We start from the raw sequence: 23,922 nt of genomic DNA, 5'->3' as shown, positions 1-23,922 counted from the left end.
ATATCAATCTTTTATTGACAATAACCCAAACTTCTTTCTGTTTTTTCTGTCATTTGATTCCTGTATGCCCAACTGCAAGCAAAGTAGTTATAACTTTTGTTATTGCATATTTCTCGCTTTTTTTTTTGGTAAGAAAGCGTTTTTTCTTCTTTTACTTGGTTTGTTTTGTTTCAAAGCATCTGGCAACTTGTAACATCTCCACTTCCCCCGGATATCTACTACTACTATAAGGAATGAATGATTCCATGCGTTCAGCCAAAGGCACTTCGCCTTATTTATAGAGAAGGTAACAACGTTCCACTTGGAAAGAGAGGGGATCAGCATACAAATTATGTACCAGTAGAGATGAAATCTAGTTCCTCAGACAAGGATTCTATTATCAGGTTTGGATCAGAAAAAACATCCAAAAAAAGGTAAAGCAACGAAAGAATTGCCAGAGAAAAACAGGTAAGAATCTTTCTCATCCTACGATCCTCCAGAGTTTATATGATTGAGACTATCCAAAGGCAAGATTCTATATCAAGGGAATGGAGACCTGACGGGGTCTTGCAGCGGAGGTATAAACTATAAAGATCATCAAACCAGATTTCATATTCCCCTGTACGTTTACCTTCAAAAGCCGTAAAGCTTGCTATCGATCTCCCTGAAAATTTTGAGATCAACAAGTAATCCGAATTATGCATTCTATAATAAAGCAGTCATTCAACATTCAAGCCAAAATAAATCTTATTCAGATTTTCTGGCAGTTGATCATTCATACTTGAGAAGTCTTAACATTGCAACACCCTCTAGCCCTTCACCTCATGCTGATATACAGTGAAAGCCCCCCCCCCCCCCCTTCTTCTTTTTTTCCCCAACCACCAGGGCAGAATGGTTAGAAAAGAGAACTCCTCCAGCAACCAAGAAGAATCAAAACTAAACAATATACTATAGACATGCTAGACATAACTACGACTTTTAGATGCACCTGCTTAAACAAGTTATTTTTCACTCTTGTATACACGACGATAATACTACAGCCGCCTCCGAATGCGCCTGACATTAGGATTCACTGATTCTGCTGCAGCACCATCAGCCACCAAGTCAATCCCAAATATACTGCTGCCACTTCTTTTCTTACTTGACATTAGGTTTGGTTTCTCATCCACTGAAGCAATTGTTTCCAGCAACTCCGACAACAGTGAGGGGCAGCTCAATTCTAAATGTCTGAAGCCCTCTGACTGCATAACCACTGAGGCAGAAGGATCAAAAAAGTTCAGCAATTATACAAACAAATTGCACATGCTTAAAAAAACTGTCAAGTTATATTGCAGATGTCAATCTCGAAACAAAGCCTATTTAAACAGATGCACTGAAGAAAGCACTATTTCATCACTCAAGGCCCCAGTGCAGTGCAAGTGAATGCAATCCAAATTAAGGAATTAAAAGGAAAAAAGAACTACATGTTTATGAAGAAAACAAAACTTTTAACAAGTTCATCACTGCTCATGCACAAAAACTTTCAACTGTCGTACATTTTATCATTAAAAAGCAACAGAGTAAGAAACCATGATGGCAAGTATGATTTCAGTTTTCAGACAGTCTCCCCCAAAAACCAAGTCCGATTTACCTGAGCTAGAAGAAGAAATCAATCAAAACTCGTAAGTGTCATGACAAAACTATGTAAGCACAAAACGAAAACACTAGCCGAGGTATTTCAAACCAAAAACTGATCAACAGTTTCAGACTGAATTGAAGCTTGTGTCCTGATAATCTTCAACTTTGAATTTAACCACATTTAGTATTTCCAGAATAGCAAATTAATATCCCTAAAGCTCATTGTTAACTAAAAGCAGAAGTCTTCCGCACCTATTGGTCATCTGACAAAAACGAGAGAATTAACTTATCTGGACTTTCAGACATCTCTAATGACTATTCATTATTATAACTCATAGGATGCTAGCTTTCTACAACGACTGAAATGGAGCTGGTACTGTCATGTCCAAAAACCAAAAGATCTCAATTTCTCCAAAGATAAATCATTTCTCGCACACTTGATGAGTATTAAATGTCCATGATGAGTGAGCAAGCATACAAACTGTATGAATGATACATCCGCAGATAAACAGACAAAAATACCATAATCAAATAACCTGAAACAGTGCACCGCTCAGATCTACGGACTACACGCACCTCCCAAGTTTGTTGCTGCAAATTTCAAACAGATGGCTTTCAGCTGTAAACAATGGTGTTGTTCAGCTAGGGAAAGAGTAGTTGCCACTGTATCAGCACTGACTTCTTCACATAATCTTGCTTCACATAACTGTTTCAGCCTATCTAAACCATACCGGTCAGCAGCTGCCAAGAGGTGCTGCAACATGATAGTTGATGTGCACATGGAAGTTGATCCAGTAATCTCATGTAGATCAGGAAGGTCATCCGAGTAAATAAAATGGAGCATTACCTACAAAACGTATGACATCCAACACAGTTAATTTAGACCAATAAGGACATCAATCACAAGAATCCAAGGAATTACACCAGTATTTACAATCAATCAATTGTCACAGACAGAAACCTCAGAAGGCCATCTAAAGCAAGCCTCTATGACTGTGTTGACCAACTGGTCAAGCACAAGCCTTTGATTTTACATGTAGATCAGCAAAATAAAGCAGCATTTTCAATCTTCAGGAGACTCTAAAACTACAAAATGATTCACTGGTATCCTCAGATTGTATCAACCTTTTAACTTGTTTGAGCTTCAACCAATTCATTATGTGAAACTTCTATAGTACTATGTTTGTGACCTCTAATGATCAGTAATGTGTGATTAGAAGTGCAGCAGCGACAAGCCCATTAAGCCATTAGACCTGCATTTCCCTCAAAAACCAAACAAGAAACTCTATGAGATTATTCTCTACCGGAGTTATCTGCCATTAGAGTATAGGGAACTAAAGAACTGCTCAGTAATTATATACAACGCTCTGCACCAGTAATTGTGGTGGACCTAACATACTTTCATGGATGAGCCAAGATTATCATAAAAATGTCAAGAAGCCTCATCTACAAGCCCATGCATCCCATAGAAAGGGATGCAAGCTTTTAAAAATAATAATAATAATAATGCACTTCCAATTAGATAAAGCATATGCCAGTAACGCTGTACAATTTCTACTAATTCTAAAACCAAAGATAAACTGTAAGGAACAGATTCAAAAAAATTGATAATTACCTTGAAGATAGAGGGTTCAATATCGGCAAGTTCTACTATCTCTTTATTGGGATCTCCAATAAGTCCAAAAAATTGGGCTCTAAATACAGGAGAGCGAGCAGCTAGGATCAACTTATGGGCTTTGAATGCCTCGTCACCAACTTGAAAAGTTATATCACTGCCAATTTCAGACTCCAGCAAGTACTTGAGATTCTGGCCCATGTCTGATGGTGGTACAGAAATAGTATACTGTTTGGGTCCTTCAACACGGGTTCTAACAACTCCAACAGTACAATGCATTGAAAGGCAATCATCCTTGAGATAATCAGATGTTTCTAAACTGGTTCTTCTGAAGAAACGTTTGTAGCCCCTATACAAGCAATAAGGAAATTCCGTTGGATTTGGAGTTATTCCATCTCCACTCCTATGCAAAGAATTAAGAAGGGGGTCTGAAGTACAACTGAGCTAGACTACACTCCATTAAGACGTACCAACTAAGCCAATTTTCACAAACATGCTACTACAAAAGTATATATAGTACATGCCAACGCATAGCATCTGAATGCAGTTTTTGAGAGAGTCCAGATAACATGTGTAGGCATGTGTAGGTGTTTTGCTTCTAAATTCAAAAATAACAAGTACATTAGAACTTGAGACTTTGAGCATTGCTAATTCCAAAATTATTTTCATTCCCAAATTATTCCGTTATAGCACACATGATTCAGGGGGAAAAAAACACTATCCCTCATCACAGACAATCAACAAAGAAGAAAAACAACAATTACACCTCAGCCCTTTTGAAAACCCTAATTTCAGCGCAATTTAAGCCTACAATGTACCCAACTCAATGCAACGAACAGCTCCCGTCTGACATGAATAACCTAGAAAAATTAAAAAGGTTAAAGCACTTAAGTAATATGAAAAAAAAAATCATACCACATGCTTCCTCTGTATTTCAAGGTATAAGGTCCACTCTCCAACGCGCGGTCGAAATGACTATGGACTTTGTGCTTGCCTTTGCCGCTCTGGTCCAAAAGGGTTAGCTCGAACAAAGCCCTCACATCCGTACCCTCGCTTGCCAGGGCGATGAACACCGACACATACATGGACGAATCCTCTATGTTTTTACCGTCGGGGTAAAAGTAAACAGCCCAATCGTAACCCCCAACGCTAAATGTGTCGCTGGAGATGTATTTACCAGGGCCCATACCCTTGGCCAACGAGTACCCCCTGATGGTGAAATGGTGGGAGCCATTGACGGTCTCGTTGATTGATTTCGAGCTCGAGTCGTTAGTATTGTTGTCCCAATTGACAATCATTTCATTGGAGTTTGAAATTAATCCAGGTGGTGGGAAATTAGGTTTCGAAACCCTAGAAGAGGTTGAATCGAATTGAATGGAATCGCAGAAGGCTGAATAGTTAATTGCGTGGATTAGGGATTATAGGAACTGGAAATATTTACAAAATGGACGGTAATTTTGGGGAAATTTAAAGGGGCGAAGTTAGGGACGAGGATTGGGCGGGGAACTGGCCAAGGTGAAACGGGGGAGCCGGGGGCTTTAGCAGAAGCGAGGACGGGAGATGGACGATGTTTTGGATACTGTTTGGGGAGGTAATACTCATATGAGGGGCTCAATTGGAGATTATCTTTTACTTAAAATTAGGACAAAATAAAAAAAGGTGTTTTCCTACCGTGCCAGTAAGGGGTAAGGTGGTGGGAGAAAAACTCCAAAAAAAAAAAAAGTGATTGTAGTAGTGGGTGTGGCTGAATCTACCCTCGAATGCTAAATTTATATTTTAAAAAGTTTTATCAATATATTAGATATAATATGATACTTATTAGGGGTAAAGCATTTTTTTTCCATTTTTTAACCTTTTTTTTATGCTTACAAAAAATAAATTTTACTCTAACTACCAAATAACATGTTGCGAACATAATCAAAACCAAATATTGTCTTAACTATCAAAGCAAATCTTGCTAACCAAATGAAACAATAAAAAAGTATAATTATCAAGATAACTATACTTTTAAACAAGTTAAAAGGATCTAAGTTTTTGTTGAGTAATGAAACTCGTCTTATTTGGATTGCTATTTTTAGGAGTTTTTGTAAAAAATATATATACTTCAGCGATTTGATGTGTGTAAGGTAAAAAAATCATTGAAAAATGTGTTCACGAAAAACGTAAAAATTTTTCATCAAAAAATCACAATCCAAACAAGTACAGTGTGCTTTGTTTGGATAGAGTATTATTCCAAATAATTATTTGGAATAATTAATGTAGTATTTTTTTGTGATGCGATATATGTGAGATAAAAATATTGTTGGAAATTTAAAAAAAGGTGGATTGAGAGATGTGTTTATAATGCAAAAAAATTTTTGCTAGCCAAACATGATGCAAAAAGTCATTTCAAGTTATGTAGTAAAAAGAATCACATATTATTTTTTTTATTCTCTTTTCGATAATATACAAAGCACCATGCTTTTAGCAAGGTACAGTTGGAACCAAACCTAGTTGATCTGCTGTACTATTTACAACACAATATTTATAATTGGTATTTTCTCTTTTCTGTTTTTCAATTGAGAATCTAGAAATATCTCTGTATGCGGATATTCACATAAATACTTTTTGTCTTTGGGAAATGTAAATACGGAACTTTTAACTTGGAGGATTTCAGATTTACTGCTACGTTAGGGTGCCAAGTTTTCTTGCAGTACTTTTGAGCAAGTTTTATTTGCGGGAAGTTGTTCATTTTGTTTATATATATATATATATATATATATATATTTATATATATATATATATATATATATATATATTTATATATATATATTTCGTATGCCATGTTGTAAGTACTTTACTTTTGTTCAGTAATAGCAAGGGTATTTGTTGCCATCAACACATATGACACATATACATACATACATACATATATATGTGTGTTGCCCCCCGTATCTCCACACACCTCCCCATTTTCAATTGCCAAACTTAGAATTTGAACCTGAACTTAATAGCAAAGAGAGTTATAAAAATTATTTTTCTAACTATTGAACTAATCCTAGTGGATTAATGTATATTATGATTATCGTACGCACTACACAAATAAGCTCTTGTGTAGTAAAAGAACACAAAAGGATGGAGAAAATATTTCAGTACAAAGTCCACAAAAGGCCCATCAGAAGTTCTGGCGCGCTACATTGTTCTATCCTAAAATGACGGTTTTGTTTGAATGGCGTGTTTTTTGGAAAATATTTTCAAAATTTACTATATTTTATTGTAAATTTTGTTTAAAAAAAACTTTTATGTATTTGAGAATGTGGAGAAAAAAATTTTTATTTCCTTTTTCATTTTCATTTTCTTTCTTTTTGTTCCATTTATTTTCTCTCTTCTTATTCTTTCCCACATCACCATTACTCATCTTCTTTCCTCCATTCGCACCATCGACCACAAAAGGGATCTCGCCCTTTCCTTCTCTCTCTTTCTCTCTCCCTCCCTCCCCCTCCTCCTTTTTTCTCTCTTCTTCTCTTTTTTCCCTCTTCCTCCCCCTCTCTCTCACCCTATCCTCTCCTCAACGACCTCTGGTTGCATGACCGGAGCTAGTCACTCGACCAAAGGTCACCAGGGAGGGGATGGGGTAAGAGAGAGGTAGAGGGAGAGAGAAAGGACAAAAGAAAGAATGAAAAAGGGGGAGAAGCGAATAAAGGGAGGGAGGGATGAGGATAGGAAAGAGAGGGGAAAAGGGGGGGGGGGGGGGAGAAAGGGAAGGGGTTGTCGATAGACGATGCAGATAGAGTGCTAGCAGCCATGTTAAGTTAAGGTGAGGAGGAGAAAAAAAAGGTAAAAAGGAAAAATTTTATGTATTTTTAGAGTATATATTTTAAAGACTACGGAATGTTTTAAAGGGTTATTGTAGACAAAGTTGTAAAAAGCCAACGATTTTTAGCCTTTTTTTCCTCAGCCTAAGGAAACAATTTAGCCAGGTTGACATCGGGAGGAGCTGAACCAATGATTGGAATGGGCTGCTTCCGATGAGAACATAATGGTAATTGTCGGTCACTTATTGCAAAATGCCTGACCCCATATCAATGATTATTAAGGAGAATGATTATTAAGGAGAAGGACATGTTAACAAAAAAATCTGGTAGAGGATTGAATTGATACCAAAATATGGAGGCATTAGAAGATTGGCAAAATACGAATGTGAATATGAGGCTCAAGAGATGTATCATTAGCCGTACATTTATCAAACGAGTGGCTTTACGGATCCGTACCCGGAACACCACTTGAAACAAGTGGCCTTGGAAATGGTTCTGGGTGTATGATTGGGAACTAATTTGGGTTTTGTTTCATGGCTTCATTTCAAGCCGTGAGATTCGTGTGTTCTAAAGTGGGCCAATGGGTCAGTGCTACTAAACGAAGCCGTTACAAAGTCCAACACCTTGATCAAATTCAGCAGATGAATTTGATAGGCCTCAAATATCTCTCATGTCTTTACTCCGTTCTGTTAAATTAGGCTTCGGCCTAAGCAATAATATACGGTGTCGATCGCGTAGGTGATGACTGGAATCGAAATAATTCAAAATTTTCTTGCCCAAAAGAAGTGAAAAAACTTTCACTCATCCACCACCATACAACTTTTTAAGCTGGGCAATGGATGTACAAAGACAATAATTCATCCGGTCAAGTAGATCGGAGAAGGCAGTCATTCATTTTTTATTTTGGGGCAATCATTCATCTTTAAAACCAATAGAGAATCCCGATTAGTCCAACTAGTATGTTGTTAGCCCGTAGAGTGTCTTAACGTCAAAATAATTGATCAATTTTTCAGTTGACGTGTTAAACCAATGAACTTACATAGTGTATTCCGTAGCAAGTAGAGTTACAAACGATTAAACAGCACAGATCGGTTAAAACTCAACTTGATCTTGATCGATATTGAGTTCGAGTCGATTGAGTTGAGTTCGAATCGATTAAATTGAATTATCGAATTTAAGTCCAGCATAAAAAAAACTTAACCCGTTAACTCACGAGTCAATTAGAATAATATATTTTTTATTTTAATAACAAAATTACACGTATATATTTCTTTAATATTTTTATTATTTATTAAAAAAATGACTATTTTATTTGTTTTTAAAAATAAAATAATTTCAATTATTTTTTAAGTTCAAGTAGATTTGAACTTGAAATTCGATTAGATTTGAATTTGACACTGAACTCGGCAAAATTGAATGCAAATCGATCACCTTCACTCGTTTGCAGCTTGTAAGAAGAAAGCACGCACACAAAAACACTCATTGGACACTTTTACTGGATCTTCAGTATCCCCCAATAGCAGCACGCCACCTAGGCATTCCGAGGACCCCTTGACCCAGAGAAGCACTCACCAAACCTTTTTCTTTGGACGCGTGTTAATTCCTGAACGACTTCCAAGCAATTAAGCCAACCACTACCTCCCACATGGGCCCCACAAGAAAGCTTGAGAGTTGAGACACCAAAATGAAGGGGGAAAAAAAATAGTAAATCAATAAAAGAAAAAGGCTGAGGGCAATGGACCACATGGAGACACAATTATGATTAGACTTTAACCTCCTATGGAACACGTGGCAATGTTAGGAAACAACCACGCCAGCCATCACGCATGGTCCATGGACAGTGTCTTTGGGAGAAAACCGGCCTTCCAGAAACTTCCACCAAACTCCTGGCTATTAATCCCGGACAGATCCGTCGGTTGATATTTCGACACGTGGATGGAAGTCCACGCAAGCATCCGAGGTGGCACCCCCATTTTCTGGAAAATGATACGCCCCCTTTTCTCTGCTTTAACGGCACTTTCCATTTGCCACAAAACAACCAAAATTACTTCTCCTCTTACTCTAAAAAGCCATTCCCACCGGAAAAACCCACCAAGATTATAAAAAAAACACACTCAAAAATAAAAAAAAACAGCAAAAAAAGATTTGTTTAACTTCTTTTTCTTTTTGGGTGGGTATTTTGTTGTATTTATTGGGAATAAATTATTGGGAGATGAACGGAAATGGAGAAGGAGGTGAAGAAAGTTTGAGGGTGAAAATGGAGGTGGAGGGTGGGAAAGAGAGATTAGTGTATATGTGGGGCTATTTGCCTGGGGCTTTGCCGCAGAGGTCGCCGCTTTTATCGCCGGTGGTGGTGAGGCTCCCGCAGTCGATTGGGGCGGGAACTTCTTGGAAAGATGTTTGTGGCGGCGGCTGTGGTTTTGCTATGGCCATTTCAGGTAACTTTTACTTTCTTTTAAAAAAAATTTTTGTTTCCTATTTTCTGTTTTGTAGTTAGCATTTGATGGGGACTTTCCTATGACTGTTTGAGTTGAAGGGACTGTAGCATTGTGGTAAAGAAGTCACATTTGCTGTTGAATTAAGTTTGAGGTGGTCAGTTTCTTGAATTAGCTATAATCAGAGTCTTTTATGGAGCGAGATTCGTATGCAATGGTTGAATGCATTGATTTGATTATTTTTTTTGTTAAACTTTTGAAGTTTTCTGCTCTGGTTTCAATTAAGAGTTTAAGGTCCCATTTTGATCATTATGTTCTCAGACTAAAATAAAAAGTAAGGAAATTTGCAAAAATAATCTGTTCTTCTAACAGTTCTCCTGTGCTAGAGCATAATTTGATTTCTGAAGTATTTGACACTTTCGAAAACTTGTGAATCGGAAGAGAAAACCTCTGATCAGAACCAAATGTACTCTCGAAATCTTCTCCTCTTTGATTAGTGTTCAATCTTAGTAATTTCTTGAAAAACAAGTATAAGAAAATGCTTTCTTATGATTTCATTGACTAAATTCCAAGTTCCATAGGAAGAGAAAGTCAGCAGGGGTAGAAGTGAGGATGCTATACAAGGGTAGAATCATCTTTTTTATCCTTAATTCATTGTGTTGGTGGATTTTGCAATTCTACTGTATCAGCTGTGAGGAAGTTGGGCCTTTTTTCCAGGAATTATATCTAAGGCTTTAGATTGGGGCCTGACAGTTCCAATTATAATTGCTTGGGAATTTGAGGTTTATTTCTGTTGCTATTCTCAAAATTTATTTATTGGCACTTCGACTTGTAACCTTTTCACATTTATCTTGTTTGATTTACTAATCTACCATTCAGAGTCACTCAATTTTGGATTATATTTTGTATTCATAAAAAGCAACTAACGGGTTCTTTTCTTTCAGTTTTAAAGCTTTTCTCACTCTGAACGTTATATGGTTAAGTGCTTAAATTTGTATAGCATTTGGTTGAAGGTCACCTAGTTTAACTGATAAATGTTAGAAAGATTTGTCTGTTAATTATGCATCTTATGTTTGTTTCTGTCGTTCTGGGAACTTTCTTGTACCAGTGCTTATGTATTGGTATATTACTTTATCAGAATCTGGGAAGCTCATTACTTGGGGTTCGGCAGATGATTTAGGTCAAAGCTATGTGACTTCTGGAAAGCATGGGGTATGGACTATTGGAAACATGATTCTTTGATTTTCTGGTTTCTCTTTAATTTGTTTTCTGAATTAATGAACTAGCTTGCTTTGATTGATATGGTAAGGAAATGCCAGAGCCTTTCCCTCTTCCTACTGATGGTTCAATTGTCAGAGCTGCTGCCGGTTGGGCACACTGTGTTGCAGTTACAGGTAGACTTTGACTTGTGTATTTCTTCAGAAGATAAAGTAGAGCTGATTATCTGTAGCTGTAATGGGTTGAAGACAAAATCAAACACAGAAATGAATCACAACTCAAAACACCTTGCTTGTATGATACTAAAGACATCTGGCAGGAGAACATAATCCTTTCTCCTGCTATGGTTCTGGTTGCACTAACGCGCGGTCAATTGGAGAAAAGTTGACCTTTCAAATCAGAAACTCCATTCGAAATTGATGTGGGCTTTTGCTACATCCATCCTCTTTAACATCATATTCTATCAATGACAATTGCTCCCTTTTCAGTGATGTTCTATGATTAGTTCTCTGATAAGCTCATCCTTTGCTGCTCCTTACTGTTTCCTTCAATATCCATCTCTTGCTTTTCTTAACTATCAAAGTTCATTTCATTTTTCAACCTATCCTTGGGATTGTACCATTCAACTTTTGTAACTTTTTGTTATGATTATGCTCCTATTACAGTTAGTGTATCATATCTAGTTGCTGCCGTCTTTCAATATATCTTTTGTCATTGCAGGTCACATTCATGATGGAGTTATCAATTTCAAATATCATTCTGTCTCTCTTGGCTTTCTAGTAGTACTTATAATGTTGTATAAATTAGATAATCTGATCCACTTGGGGTTGCTAGTTCCCAATTCAATGCTTTGGCTTTTTAATTTTTTGGTAGTCAGATGCCTATATAGCTTTATTTTGCTAAATAAGTATCAATATCAACCGCAGAGAGTGGGGATGTGTACACTTGGGGATGGAAAGAATGCGTTCCTTCTGGGAAGGTCTTGGGGGACCCATCCCTGGGGCTAGGCATAGAGAAGGATGTCACTGAGAGACAAAGTTCATTTTCATTGGAGCAAGGTAATGGCCTCACAGGAGATAATGTGCTACTACATGCTGTTTGATTTTATTCACTAATACGTTTCAAGCAACCATATTTCAGTGAGCCCTCGGTCCCAAGGATCAAGGTCCACGAGTGGAGCAATTCCTAATGTTGATAAAGGAGGAGGTGAGGAGACAGCAAAGCGAAGAAGGATATCATCGACAAAACAGACAGCTGAGAGCTCATCATCTGGTGATGAAACCCTTTCAGCACTGCCTTGTCTGGTCACACTAAATCCAGGAGTAAGGATTGCTGCTGTTGCTGCAGGTGGCCGCCATACATTAGTACTGTCAGGTAATTCAACCTATTGTCGGTTACTGGGTCTCTTACCTTTGGCCCTAATACACAATATGTTTGCATTTTAGACTTACAAGTCTCTAGCAGATTCCAATGTTGAAGATAGAGTTGTCACTTGATATACCCTACTTTTCCCGAAGTTTCAGATATCGGACAGGTGTGGGGATGGGGCTATGGTGGTGAGGGTCAGCTAGGTTTGGGTTCCCGCATACGCATGGTATCATCTCCGCATCCCGTACCTTGCATTGAGCCATCTGCCTTTGGAAAGGATAGAACCATGGCAACCTCAAGAGGAAGCATGGCATCAGAGGGACATAACTTTAGAGTTCCGGGAAATTATGTAAAGGGAATTGCATGTGGAGGCCGACACAGTGCAGTAATTACAGGTGAGTACTCATGATTGGCTTTGTTTCAACTATGAGCACCATTTGTCAAGATCCAAAAGTAACTAGAGTTCTTTAGTCATGCTGCTTGTTTCAGACATAGGTCCATGTTTTCTGAATCATATTTACATTTCTCCTCCCTTTTGTGGAAACTTTCTTGTAGTCATTTGATTCCGTAGGTTCCTTGTATGGAAAATTTTGGCACTTCACTATTTGAATTGCATCTTTTGCCTGCGTTTTGACATACTAAATCTCACTGATTGCACCGTTAGCATATTTAGATTTTCTTTGATTTTTCATTTGAAAACAGATGCAGGAGCACTACTCACTTTTGGCTGGGGACTATATGGACAAGTGAGTTTTTGCTGTTGAATTAAAACTTCTGCAAGCTTTTGCTCATCTCACAACTACTAGCATGACAATACAAGGGTCCATGTCTTTGGTTTGTACGTATGGAGTTTAGACCTTAGAAGTATGATATTGGGTGGGAAATTGAAGAGGTGTGAATGGTATGAGCAATCCCTTCGTTAAGTTGTAAATCAATTCTTCTTCATTGACAAATTCAGGACTAGGCATCAAGTTATTTATCTGGTTTGATAGCTTTTTGGTTGGAACTCTTTCAAATTGAACTGACTTTTTGCAAATTGGTGCTTGCCTCTGTTATTAGGAGCTTACAAGATGGCTGTATAACATAGTTGGGTTCAATGCCAAACATGATACAAAGCTTAGTTCCTTAACTTGTTCTGTGCTCCTCAAGATATTCTTTTACTATATTATTGCATTATTGAAGTATTCAGTTTTCCGATTCTACGACCATTCGGAAACTACTACTCTATGACCATTCGGAAACTACTCCTGCTTATATCTGATGTCATAAGAAACATACCGGTTTTGTTGATTTATTTTTTCTCATGTAGTTGGTTATTGATCTTTGAATACAAGATATGTTAACTTTGATATGTTGTTTTATTGTGTAGTGTGGCCAAGGAAGTACAGATGATGAGCTAAATCCAACTTGTGTATCTTCATTACTTGGAGTCAGGATAGAGGGAGTGGCTGCAGGACTCTGGCACACTATCTGTAATTCTGCTGATGGTGATGTTTATGCCTTCGGAGGGAATCAATTTGGCCAGTTGGGTACTGGTTCTGATCAAGCTGAGGTACCCTGTTCTTTATTTCTCTTATATTTTATGCCTCACTGCATCCAGTTGCCACATGGATCTACCGCGCCGGTGGTAAATACAAAAATCTATTGTGAACGTACTGAAAATCTGCACAATCCTCAAAAGTGTTCTCTCTCCTGCACGGTACTTTGTGTAGACTTCTCTAAATTTGAAATTTTTGACGCATGCCACTTAATTATGGTACTGTTTCCTGTTCCAGACACTTCCTCGATTGCTAGAGGCTTCAAGTCTGGAGAATGTGCATGCAAAAGTAGTTTCTTGTGGTGCACGTCATACTGCTTTACTTACAGGTATGTCTTTTCTTTTGCTTCTGGAAGTTCTGGTGTTTAGTTTATTAAATATCAGGTCCATCTGGATATTATTTACACTCAAATTCACCTTTAATAGACAGAATAAGTAAGTAGAACAACTTTGAGGATTTTATGAATTGCCATAATGCACAGCTTCCACTCGGATACAATAGACAAGAAAGTAAAAACATAAGACCTTTATGTATAAATTACAGCAGATTGTGCTTTAGAAAGAGGCACAAAGGCTGGAGTAGCTCAAAGTACTTCCCAATAGTTGGTGAAATTTAGTTATTGGTGGAATCTGAATAGCAGATGGTGTGGTTCAGCTCTTGATTACATTATGGAATGTTGTCAATACTGTGAATTCAATTTGACATGACTAACATTTCGCTTTGGTCTGATGAAGAGGAAGGCAATGTGTTCTGTTGGGGATGGAACAAGTATGGCCAGGTATGATGTTTTAATTTTCTTGATTCCTATTCCGTAATGTTACTACACGCGGTCCTCTTTTAGTTGATTGTTTCGGCATAGGTCACTTGCCAATTTAACTATCTTCTGCCAGTCAGGCATTGCCTATGCAGAAATATATTGCAAGATTTAACTTGTATCATGACCCTTCACCTTGTTCAACATTTAGTTTCAAGTGGCTCCAAAAATGAAAATTCTAACTTCTGTGGCTCTTAGCAAATTGGTGATTTGTTGTACGTTATGTACGTGTTTGTGTTAGGATTATCCAACATAACCATTTTGTAGTAAACACCTTTAGCCTATTGGTCTTGCACATATCTGTTGCACTCTGTCTAGAGCATTATCATGGTGGATCACCTTTTGGCTTGTTGTTGGCATAGATACCTCTACCTCATAAAAATTTGATGGTAATATTTTTTTTTTAAAATTGTGTAATAGAAGGTGTCAATCTTTTCTCTGTGTAGCTTGGCTTAGGTGATGTGATTGATCGCAACATTCCTTCTCAAGTTGCAATTGACGGGTGTGTTCCGAAGAATGTGGCATGTGGCTGGTGGCACACACTTTTACTGGCTGAATCCGAATCACCTACTTGATTGCTTGGTATAGGTTGTGCCACAATTTTGTTAGCTTAGCTGTTTACTCTTTCGTTAAGTACAGATAGAAACTTGAGGCAATGCGTATGTGTAAATACAGACAGTAGCTTGTACACAAAGGCATGTATGCTTGTAATCATTCTTTCATGGTCAAGGGACGATGCTACAAGGAATCATGCATGTGTTGTTAGATGAGCTGGTCCCACTGAAGTTAATCTGTATCCTGATTGATGCTTGTAATCACTTATTAGCAACGGTTGGATACTTCTGATTACTTGTTATTTGTAGATTAGTTATTAGAGAATAGGCATCTGTTACTCCAAAGACTTGGATTCATTGAAGTGTGTTGTTGGATGACTAATGTCTCTCGTCTTCCTTTTCCCCTCTGCTCATGTCCCTCCTCTTCCTCTTCCTCTTCTCACTCTTTAGTCCTTGCCGTTTATTATTTATTAGCCTATGCTGGAGTGATTTTCTACCTAGCAAAAGATGGCCCATTTCTAAGGCGTGACTGACCTTTACAAGCTTTTCAGGCTCTTGCCTCTTATGCTTTCGGATCATCAAATTTAGTTCTTCTAGTGTATTTTCTTTCGTGTATACTGCATTTGAAAATGGTAAGGTGGAAGGGATTATAAGTGAGAACTCTTGAATTCAAAACCTCGGAGTAATAGCTGCTCGAAGCTCTACTTCTACAAAATTAGTTTAGCAACGGATTGATTTGTGCGCTTTCATTTGCGTTCTAAAATATTTTCATGCCTAGTTCCGTTGTTGGAGGAAAATTTTTATTGCTACCCATAATACTTATTATCTTAAAATGAATAATTCCTGCTATTTTTTTCAGTCCTAGAGCAACATAAGTAATCCATAATGATCAATCATCTTTTCTTGGATGGAAAGCACGCGATGGGTACAAAACCAACTGTATCTAAACAGTAATTTGGAGGTTTAAATGACACCAGGTCGCAGCAAAATTTAGGTACAATAACATAAAGAGGTAAAATTTTCAACTCTGAAGAAAGGTTGCATATGTGATAAGCTTTGGATCACAGCGAATAATGCCCTCTACACCTTAAAAAGGAGCTTTGGAAAGGTTTAATGGCCGAATTTGATCTTGAAATTGTACTTTTCTGCTTACCAGTTGCAAATTGATTGTAACGCGCGGGTGGTGGCCAGATAAGACTTAGCTGATCACATTACGACAGAATCAACTTGAGCAAATATAACTTGCCCTGATTTTGATTTTAGATGTGATCTAATTTTAGCTATACATATTTTTTTACAAATAAACTGTCCAAAACTTATTATTGTAGATGTCTCTTTGCAATAATTGTGATGGGAAAAATATGAAATCAAATTCAATGGATTCAAAATATTTGTTTGGATAGTGTATTATTTGAAATATTATTTGGAATAATTAATGTAGTACTTTTTGTGATGTGATGTATGTGAGATAAAAAAGTGATTAGGAATATAAAAAGGTAAGTTGGGAAATGTGTTTGTGATGCAAGCGAAATATTATTTGGAATAATTTTGGTATCCAAACACACTATCAAGATTATATATTTTCCCATTTTCATCCATTTAATAATATTTAATTACTTGAAAGGTCTCATTTAAATTGTTAAGTTTCAAATAGTTAATTATCAAGATCTTATTATGAGTTAATAAATGAGAAAATGAAAAAAAAATTCACAATTGGAGATTTTTTTTTGTTTTTATTCGATTCTTTTACCACATTGTGATATATTACGCCAACGAATGAAGTAAAATCTAAACCCCATATATTTCAAGATACATGTTATTTAGGAGCGTACAAATTGTTAGGGGGGGTTGTAAAACTGCCGGATGTTTGCCGATTAATTTAGAGCCGATTATTATGCTCTTCTTCTTTCAAACTAGTCAATTTTGCAGTCGTCATTATCAAGGTTAGGATGTGTCGCATTTTCAACCAACTTATTCATATTGTGATCCACCAAGCCGAGCTACAAAAAGTCAAATGTCAGGATGAACAAAAATGTCAAAATACGTGCGAAAATTAGTGATGCTGTCCTTGTAGTCCACTACCTGTCTCCCTCATTAATACTAGTTATAGATAATCGTCAGATACATATCTTCTAAGCTTCTGCCAGCCCTGACCTGATTCGTCCTATTATCGCCTCTCAGAAATAATCAGCAGCCATTTCGATTTCAACTCTTTTGTCTAAAGCCTTTATTTATTAATACTTCTTAAACCACCGGAAATGCCTTTAAATTACCCAACCGTCGCCTCCCTGCCCAAACCCCTTCATCTCGCCTTCCCTTGCCTATCTTTTAAATGGCGATCTCTTCAGCCCCTCGCCACCATTTTCTCCTCCTGGCCACCTGCACCTTGCTTCTGGTAACATTCTCCAAGCCTGCACTCTCCGCTCAGCGTTGCCCGGACTGCGGCGCCACGCCGGTTCCCTACCCACTAAGCACCCGGCCCACCTGCGGCGACCAGCTCTACAAGCTCCGCTGCAGCGCCGGCTCACTTTTATTCGACACCTTAAACAACACCTACCCAGTCACCTCCGTTTCCCCTCAACTCCAGCGTCTCACCATTCAACCCTCCCCCTTCCTCCCCAGCACCTGCATCACCGCTGATATTTCCACCCAAGGCGTCCAGCTCAACTCTTCCTTGCCTTTCAACATCACCAGCAGCAACACCATCTTGTACCTCAATTGTACCCAGACTCTGTTGAGCTCTCCTTTGAATTGTACCTCAAGCAGTCTCTGTCATACGTTTATCAACGGGACCAGGAATGTCAGCGACGGCGGCGCTTGTGAGAATTCGGAGATATGCTGCACGTTCAGGGCGGGCGGGTCGTCGACTTCTTATTCCATTCGGGTGAGGGATGCGGGTTGCCGGGCGTACCGGGCTTTTGTCAACTTGGATTACTCGTTGCCCGTGAGTAGGTGGCCGCAGCCTGGCCTGGAGTTGCAGTGGGTTTCGCCTAGTGAACCCATTTGCCGGAACCAAACGGATTGTGACTCGGAATCCACCTGTGGACCCGACCCAAATTCGAACAGTGGGGTCCGGAGGTGCTTCTGTAACTCCGGCTTGCACTGGGATGGGATCGCTGGATTATGTTCCAAGGGTAAGAAAGAAAGTCGACTTCTTGTTTGAGTATTAGTTTACTAGTACTAAAATTTTATAAGTTGATATTTAGGCCAAAGATGAAATATCTTAAATTCGAGTCATAATAATATCAAACATTCTTTTGTGGAAAAATTAACGTATTATTGTTGTTGTAGAAATACGTAATTCAACGTTTAACATAATCCCAGTATGCCAATTACGGGTCATCTTTTGTGGGGTGGACGGTCAAAACTCAAACATTACTTTTTTTATCAATGGTCATAATATATATATAATTTTTAAAAAAAATTCATACGAGTACACGGTGCATTCGTCTGATTTGACGGTGATTCGGTTCCTTACAGGGCAGTTGAGCCTCCTCTTTATGTCAGAACAGAGTAGGATATTGCGGGTTCATTTTGGTGGAATAGTCAACCTATGAGTTGTGTCCAGTGAATGTCGTAAAGGCTAAATTGTATTGATTGCTAATTTGCATAATTTCATGTATACCTTTCAAGCAGATTTTCACTTGCGTTCTCCTTACTTGCCAATCCTACTGAGCTATTTTTTTATTTTTTTGACATTTTATGTTTTTGGGATTAAATTCGTATTAAGACTAGTTTTGATGCTTGATTTCTATGGGCAGATGTAACGTGCCAGGATCCAGATGGATGTGGCAGTAGCCGAACTGGCCTCATAGCTGGTACGTGTAATGTGTGGACCCCTGCATCATGTTCTACGCTTGCAAGATTTTCAAACATGGTTGCTCATCTGTTAGAATTGCATTTTTTGTAGTTGACTTTGACTCCATGATTTGTGTTTTTCTTTCTTCTTCTTTTTTTTTTTTTAAAAAAAAAACACTGACATTTCGTAGTAGACTCAACTTCTTGATAGTTGTTTCTGCTTAAACTATTAGCTCTAATTGAGCTGAAAGAATGCGTTTTGATTTTTTACCAAATACGCTCACCTGCCCCCCAAAAAAAAAAAAGTTTCTACGTAATCCGAAAAAAAATAAAATAGAAACATAGGGCCTACTACGTAAGATTCTCAAAGCTCTTACTAGTACAAAACAGAATAATCTAAAATTATATGACAGCAAATTCCGAGGAACATGTTTGTTTTTCAACTTGACATGAATAATAGGTTGATTATGAAAACATTCTAGAAATGCATAACCATCCGAGAATAATTGTCAAATTGTGAGTTGGCTTCTGGAAGATGAAGGCGTACACATTCAAGGTTGCTTCTTAATCCATAGCTGTTGACAACTAGTTGGTCTCGTATGGCCAATCTATTATCCAACTGTTGACCTTCTTTCCATCATCCTGTTTGCTAGTCAATGAAAATGACTACGGACTGGAGAGTCAATATGCCCTTTGCACTAGTTTTAGCTTAGCTTCTAAACTTGGCGATATGCAGCCGTAGACGAGAAAAATGTACTAGTAACAAAAAGGGCTGTGGTTGGTCAGTACTGGTGATACTTTACCTTTATGATTTCTGCAAGAGAAGTTATCACTAATTTCTTTTGTGCTGACTGACGCCATATCATAATTTTTTGGCTTGTAAAAATTTCACACTAAAATAATTTGAACGTGTTCTGTTCTAACAAGAACTAACAAGCAGCATTCTTCTCTTGCTTAACATACTTTACAGGTTTGTAAAGCACAAGTTAATTTTTGTTACTTGAAAGCAATATCATTTATACCTAATTAATCAAGTATGACATCCTCTTACCTTATTCAACCAGATTCAAATGGTATGAACAATTTATATTCTCCATGAAATCCAACTACATGATATTTCTTCATCTTAAGCTTGTGACTGTTTGATGTTTCAAAAGGTGGTCTAGATTTAATTGCGCATTTGCCTTTCAATGGGTTAGAACTCGCTCAGTTTAAAATCTTATCTTCATAGCCATATTATTTAGCTTTGAGATGCATGTTGCTAGGAGAAGATTATTGTATCTTTGCTACAAGAGGTTTTATTTAGGACGGAAAGAATTCCCAGGTAGCACTTGGAGTCCACTTGCATTCGTTGTCTGAAATTTTCAACATAACAAGAATATGAAGAGGTGGGGATTATTGTTCAATGACACTAATGTATGTTAGGAACAATACAGGTCTCTCTACGGGTCTGGGTGCAGGACTAATATTGGCAGTAATTGGATTTTTACTTTACAAACGACATCAGCGCGTCAAGGAGGCAAAGGATCGGCTTGCTCGGGAGCGTGAAGAGATTCTCAATTCTGGTGGTGGCAAATATGCAAAAATATTTAGTGGGAAAGAAATAAAGAAGGCAACAAACAACTTCTCAAGGGACCGTCTTCTTGGTGTAGGAGGCTACGGTGAGGTGTATAGAGGCATCCTTGCAGATGGAACGGTTGTTGCTATCAAATGTGCCAAACTAGGGAACACTAAAGGGACTGACCAAGTTCTTAATGAGGTCAGAATACTTTGTCAGGTAAATCACAAGAGCCTTGTAGGCCTCCTTGGATGCTGTGTTGAGCTCGAGCAACCGTTGATGGTTTATGAATATGTCCCAAATGGAACCCTTCTCGATCATTTACAAGGTTTGAACAGGAAACCTTTAGCGTGGACTGCTCGTCTCATCATTGCTCGTGCGACTGCTGAGGGGCTTGCTTACCTCCATTTCTCTGCAGTTCCTTCAATTTATCATCGTGACGTGAAGTCTAGTAACATTTTGCTCGACGACAAGCTAAATGCAAAGGTTTCAGATTTTGGGCTATCTCGTCTAGCTCACACAGATCTAAGCCACATATCAACTTGTGCACAGGGAACTCTTGGATATCTCGACCCTGAGTACTACAGGAACTATCAGTTGACGGATAAGAGTGATGTCTACAGCTTTGGCGTCGTGCTGTTGGAGCTCTTGACATCTCAGAAAGCAATAGATTTTAATAGACCGGAAGATGATGTAAACTTGGCAGTCTATGTGCAGAGGTTGGTGGAGGAGGAGAAAATAATGGATGCAGTTGATCCAATATTGAAGCAGGGGGCAAGCACTTTGGAGCTTGATACCATGAAGGCACTGGGGTTTCTTGCTATGGGGTGCTTGGAGCAACGCAGACAAGACAGGCCTTCCATGAAAGAGGTGGCTGAGGAGATTGAATATATTATCAGCATTGCAAAATCAAAGTCTATCCCAGAAGAGTAGGAGTAGTGGCAGAATAAAATGATGGAATGTCTATCCCAAAAGTCTATCCCAGCTGCTAAATTTGATAAAATGATGTGTGTTTTATCGTAGTGGCAGAATAGCAGAGTGAAAATTTTGTTTGTTTGTTTTATAGTGTTATTGGTCGTGGTTGTTAACTTTCTTCCCGTTGTACATGTATCTGTCACTCCCTGTAAAACCATTTTTGTTGCTTGGTTAATGGTTTTTTTCACTTTTCCGTTCCAGAGTACTCCCATTCTAAAGAAGACAATTTGAAGGTTGTGGTAAAGATACCTATAGGAATTGGGAGCTTGTTTCCTCTTAAGCGTTGTTGACCTGCCTTCTGCAGGATGCGGGGACTCGAGGACAAGACGGTCGAAAAGCCCAACTTGTTAAACGGGTGAGCTTGTTGTTGGAGAGCCTGGGCCGGCCTGCGAAAGGCCACCATTCGAGAAGACACGAGTGGCCCAGGATAATTGCATTCCATTGATCAGAGTGGCTGGGGGAAATTTGGATTGCATCAGTTATGGATATCGTTGCATGTGATTCAATGTCGTATCAATCGCCTTTGAGGGGCAATGTCAATTTCTTACAAAGAGTTGGTGATTAATGGACCGATGAATTTTATCTCAATTTGTCTTTCCCTCATTTAGTCGTTAAGTACTTTTTTTCATTTACAAAACTTTCAGCACGAAGAATGGACTGAAATGGTAAATACTATTGCATTAAAAATCAAAAGCTTATAATTTAAATATAAATATATTTTAAAAAATATAATAACTATAAGGAGATGATAATGATGACAAAATGTGCATCGTAAAAAGTTTGAGAACATGGGACTTGTGAAGCATGTTAGTTCATTGAGTCAAGAAGGTGAAAAGCTGCTTTACAATTTACAAGTTTGTTTTCATTACCAAATAGTAGTGTTCTAGAATGAAGGTGAAAGGCAGCAATCACTAACTAGTTGATTAGTCGATAAACAAAGACTTAAAAAAAAAAAAGCATTTGAACAATTGGAAGGACGCTCAAGCTCAACCTCTTTTTTTTTTTTTTTTTGTGGAATATTCTCTAGTGTAGAATAAAGCCCTTGATTGAACAAGGTGCAGTTTGACCAAAGCCCCACCAAACCAAACTGAACTGCATCTCCGTTTTGATTGATATATGACTTGCCTGCTACTCCAGCTCCAACCTCCAAAGTGATGTCCCGAATCTGTACTGCTTCATCATTGAAGGAAACCAAGTTCATGAAACCGAAAAAGGGAGCTGTTGGAGAAGCAAACGAAGAAGCACCGACTGACTGAGCAGTGAGTACAGCCTGTGTTCTTGTGGCTGAAGCTTCAAGCATCTAACGAATTTGGTGGCAGGTTTGCACATAATGTTGTTGGAAGGAAATGCCAAGCAAGGGCTTTTACAGACAAACTTAATTAGAAGTAGACATAAGCAGTTTCTCGTGGATAATTATTAATTCACTTAATGAGCTGGCCTCGCAAGCCACAAATCTCGTACGAGTATGAATTTTCAATCAGTACACCATCCTCTCGTGGAGAATAAACATTTGAGACAGAGACAAAATCAATATGACATTTGAAAGCACAATAGGAATGGCTAAGAGCACTCGTTTGGATCGTAAACTCTTGGAATTTATATATATATATATATATATATATATATAATACTGTAATGATATGATTGTATATACGATGAGAACGTAATCAAAAAATAATAATGTCTCGAAAAAATATTTCAAAATTTTTGTACGAAAACCACAATCTAAACAAGCAAAATTCTTCTATTTTGACTACCAACAAACCTCAAACCTTAAACAGTAGTTTCATTCATCAAACTGATTTAAGACTGTGACAGCGCAACACTCACTGTATAACAAAATTCACAAACAATCTCATCAGGAAATTGGTAATTACAAGGGTGGACCATTTCTCAGAAGCTTCGTATTTTGTACATATTTCCGTCAGGAAAACGGCTGAGTAGTTTGGTAGATGCGATGATTTACAATTTTTTCCAGACGAAGACCACTTCTTGCCACTAACGTGTTCCCTAAGATTGTTGGCTGTTGTTCTTTTTCTCCCTCTTTATCATATATATATATATATATATATATATCTCCCACTCTAAAGTTTCTTTCCAAGGAACTTTCGGCCCAGATGACGTGCTTGCCATGTGATTCATTTTCTCCATGAACTCTTTTTTTTTTTTTGGTGTCATTTCTTTATTTATTCAGGTACTTGCTTTTAATAAGTTTTGAAATAAAAGATAAGAAATTTCGGTACAGAGGCGTTCTTCATTTCTTTTGTCTTTTAAAGAAAATTTTTGGTTCTGAATCGACCCATAATAGACAAACATTCATTGCTTTCTTTTCTATGAAAACCTTTTAATTTATATTTACGAGGATGCTGAGGTCAGTAGAAGTACTTAATCCACCTAAAGTTTTGTCAGCAAGAGAAACGTTAAGAGCACCTGCAATCTGCAATCTGCATGAGCAGTGGCCGCCGTTTCCTACGCGTCTGCCATGGTGGACGCCGCAACCTAACATATTGAATTGGTGGTGCAAACCAAAACCAACCAGCGGCTTCAAAAATTGCGTCTGGTGGGCATAAAAAAAGTAAAAAAAACCCGCTTTGCTCTAGGAATATGGAGGAGGGTAATTGAATTGTTCTTCATTCAAAGGAGGCGTGAAATGAAATGT

At 38.0% G+C, this 23,922-nt stretch overlaps 3 protein-coding genes across 5 annotated transcripts; 2 read left to right on the top strand and 1 right to left on the bottom strand.

The window, feature by feature from the left end:
- Positions 1 to 701: 701 nt before the first annotated feature.
- Positions 702 to 4,815, bottom strand: LOC113730448 (BTB/POZ and MATH domain-containing protein 3). 2 transcript variants are annotated; one of them, XM_027255127.2, is made up of 4 exons: positions 4,127 to 4,815; positions 3,212 to 3,560; positions 2,133 to 2,443; positions 702 to 1,231 (listed from the first exon to the last, which is right to left on the bottom strand). In XM_027255127.2, the coding sequence occupies exons 1-3, from the start codon at positions 4,507 to 4,509 to the stop codon at positions 2,156 to 2,158; spliced, it is 1,020 nt and encodes a 339-aa protein (XP_027110928.1). In that variant the 5' UTR covers positions 4,510 to 4,815; the 3' UTR covers positions 702 to 1,231; positions 2,133 to 2,155. The 2 variants fall into 2 exon arrangements, with proteins under 2 accessions (XP_027110928.1, XP_027110927.1); XM_027255126.2 differs by having other exon boundaries at positions 889 to 1,231; positions 2,173 to 2,443.
- Positions 4,816 to 8,965: 4,150 nt separating this feature from the next.
- On the top strand, positions 8,966 to 15,314 carry LOC113730446 (ultraviolet-B receptor UVR8). 2 transcript variants are annotated; one of them, XM_027255122.2, is made up of 11 exons: positions 8,966 to 9,443; positions 10,579 to 10,652; positions 10,750 to 10,834; positions 11,585 to 11,716; positions 11,799 to 12,032; positions 12,176 to 12,421; positions 12,729 to 12,772; positions 13,396 to 13,578; positions 13,802 to 13,892; positions 14,299 to 14,342; positions 14,825 to 15,314. In XM_027255122.2, the coding sequence occupies exons 1-11, from the start codon at positions 9,218 to 9,220 to the stop codon at positions 14,951 to 14,953; spliced, it is 1,488 nt and encodes a 495-aa protein (XP_027110923.1). In that variant the 5' UTR covers positions 8,966 to 9,217; the 3' UTR covers positions 14,954 to 15,314. The 2 variants fall into 2 exon arrangements, with proteins under 2 accessions (XP_027110923.1, XP_027110924.1); XM_027255123.2 differs by having other exon boundaries at positions 8,973 to 9,443; positions 12,182 to 12,421.
- A 1,830-nt stretch (positions 15,315 to 17,144) lies between these two features.
- LOC113730445 (wall-associated receptor kinase-like 20) lies at positions 17,145 to 21,463 on the top strand. Its single transcript, XM_027255121.2, has 3 exons — positions 17,145 to 18,066; positions 18,694 to 18,750; positions 20,167 to 21,463. The coding sequence occupies exons 1-3, from the start codon at positions 17,265 to 17,267 to the stop codon at positions 21,219 to 21,221; spliced, it is 1,914 nt and encodes a 637-aa protein (XP_027110922.1). The 5' UTR covers positions 17,145 to 17,264; the 3' UTR covers positions 21,222 to 21,463.
- The last annotated feature ends 2,459 nt before the right edge of the window (positions 21,464 to 23,922 follow it).

This window comes from Coffea arabica, chromosome 2e, assembly GCF_036785885.1.
Source record: "Coffea arabica cultivar ET-39 chromosome 2e, Coffea Arabica ET-39 HiFi, whole genome shotgun sequence".
NCBI lineage: Eukaryota > Viridiplantae > Streptophyta > Magnoliopsida > Gentianales > Rubiaceae > Coffea > Coffea arabica.
Note: the sequence above shows the minus strand (reverse complement) of the source record. Positions and strands in the feature narration are given on the sequence as shown.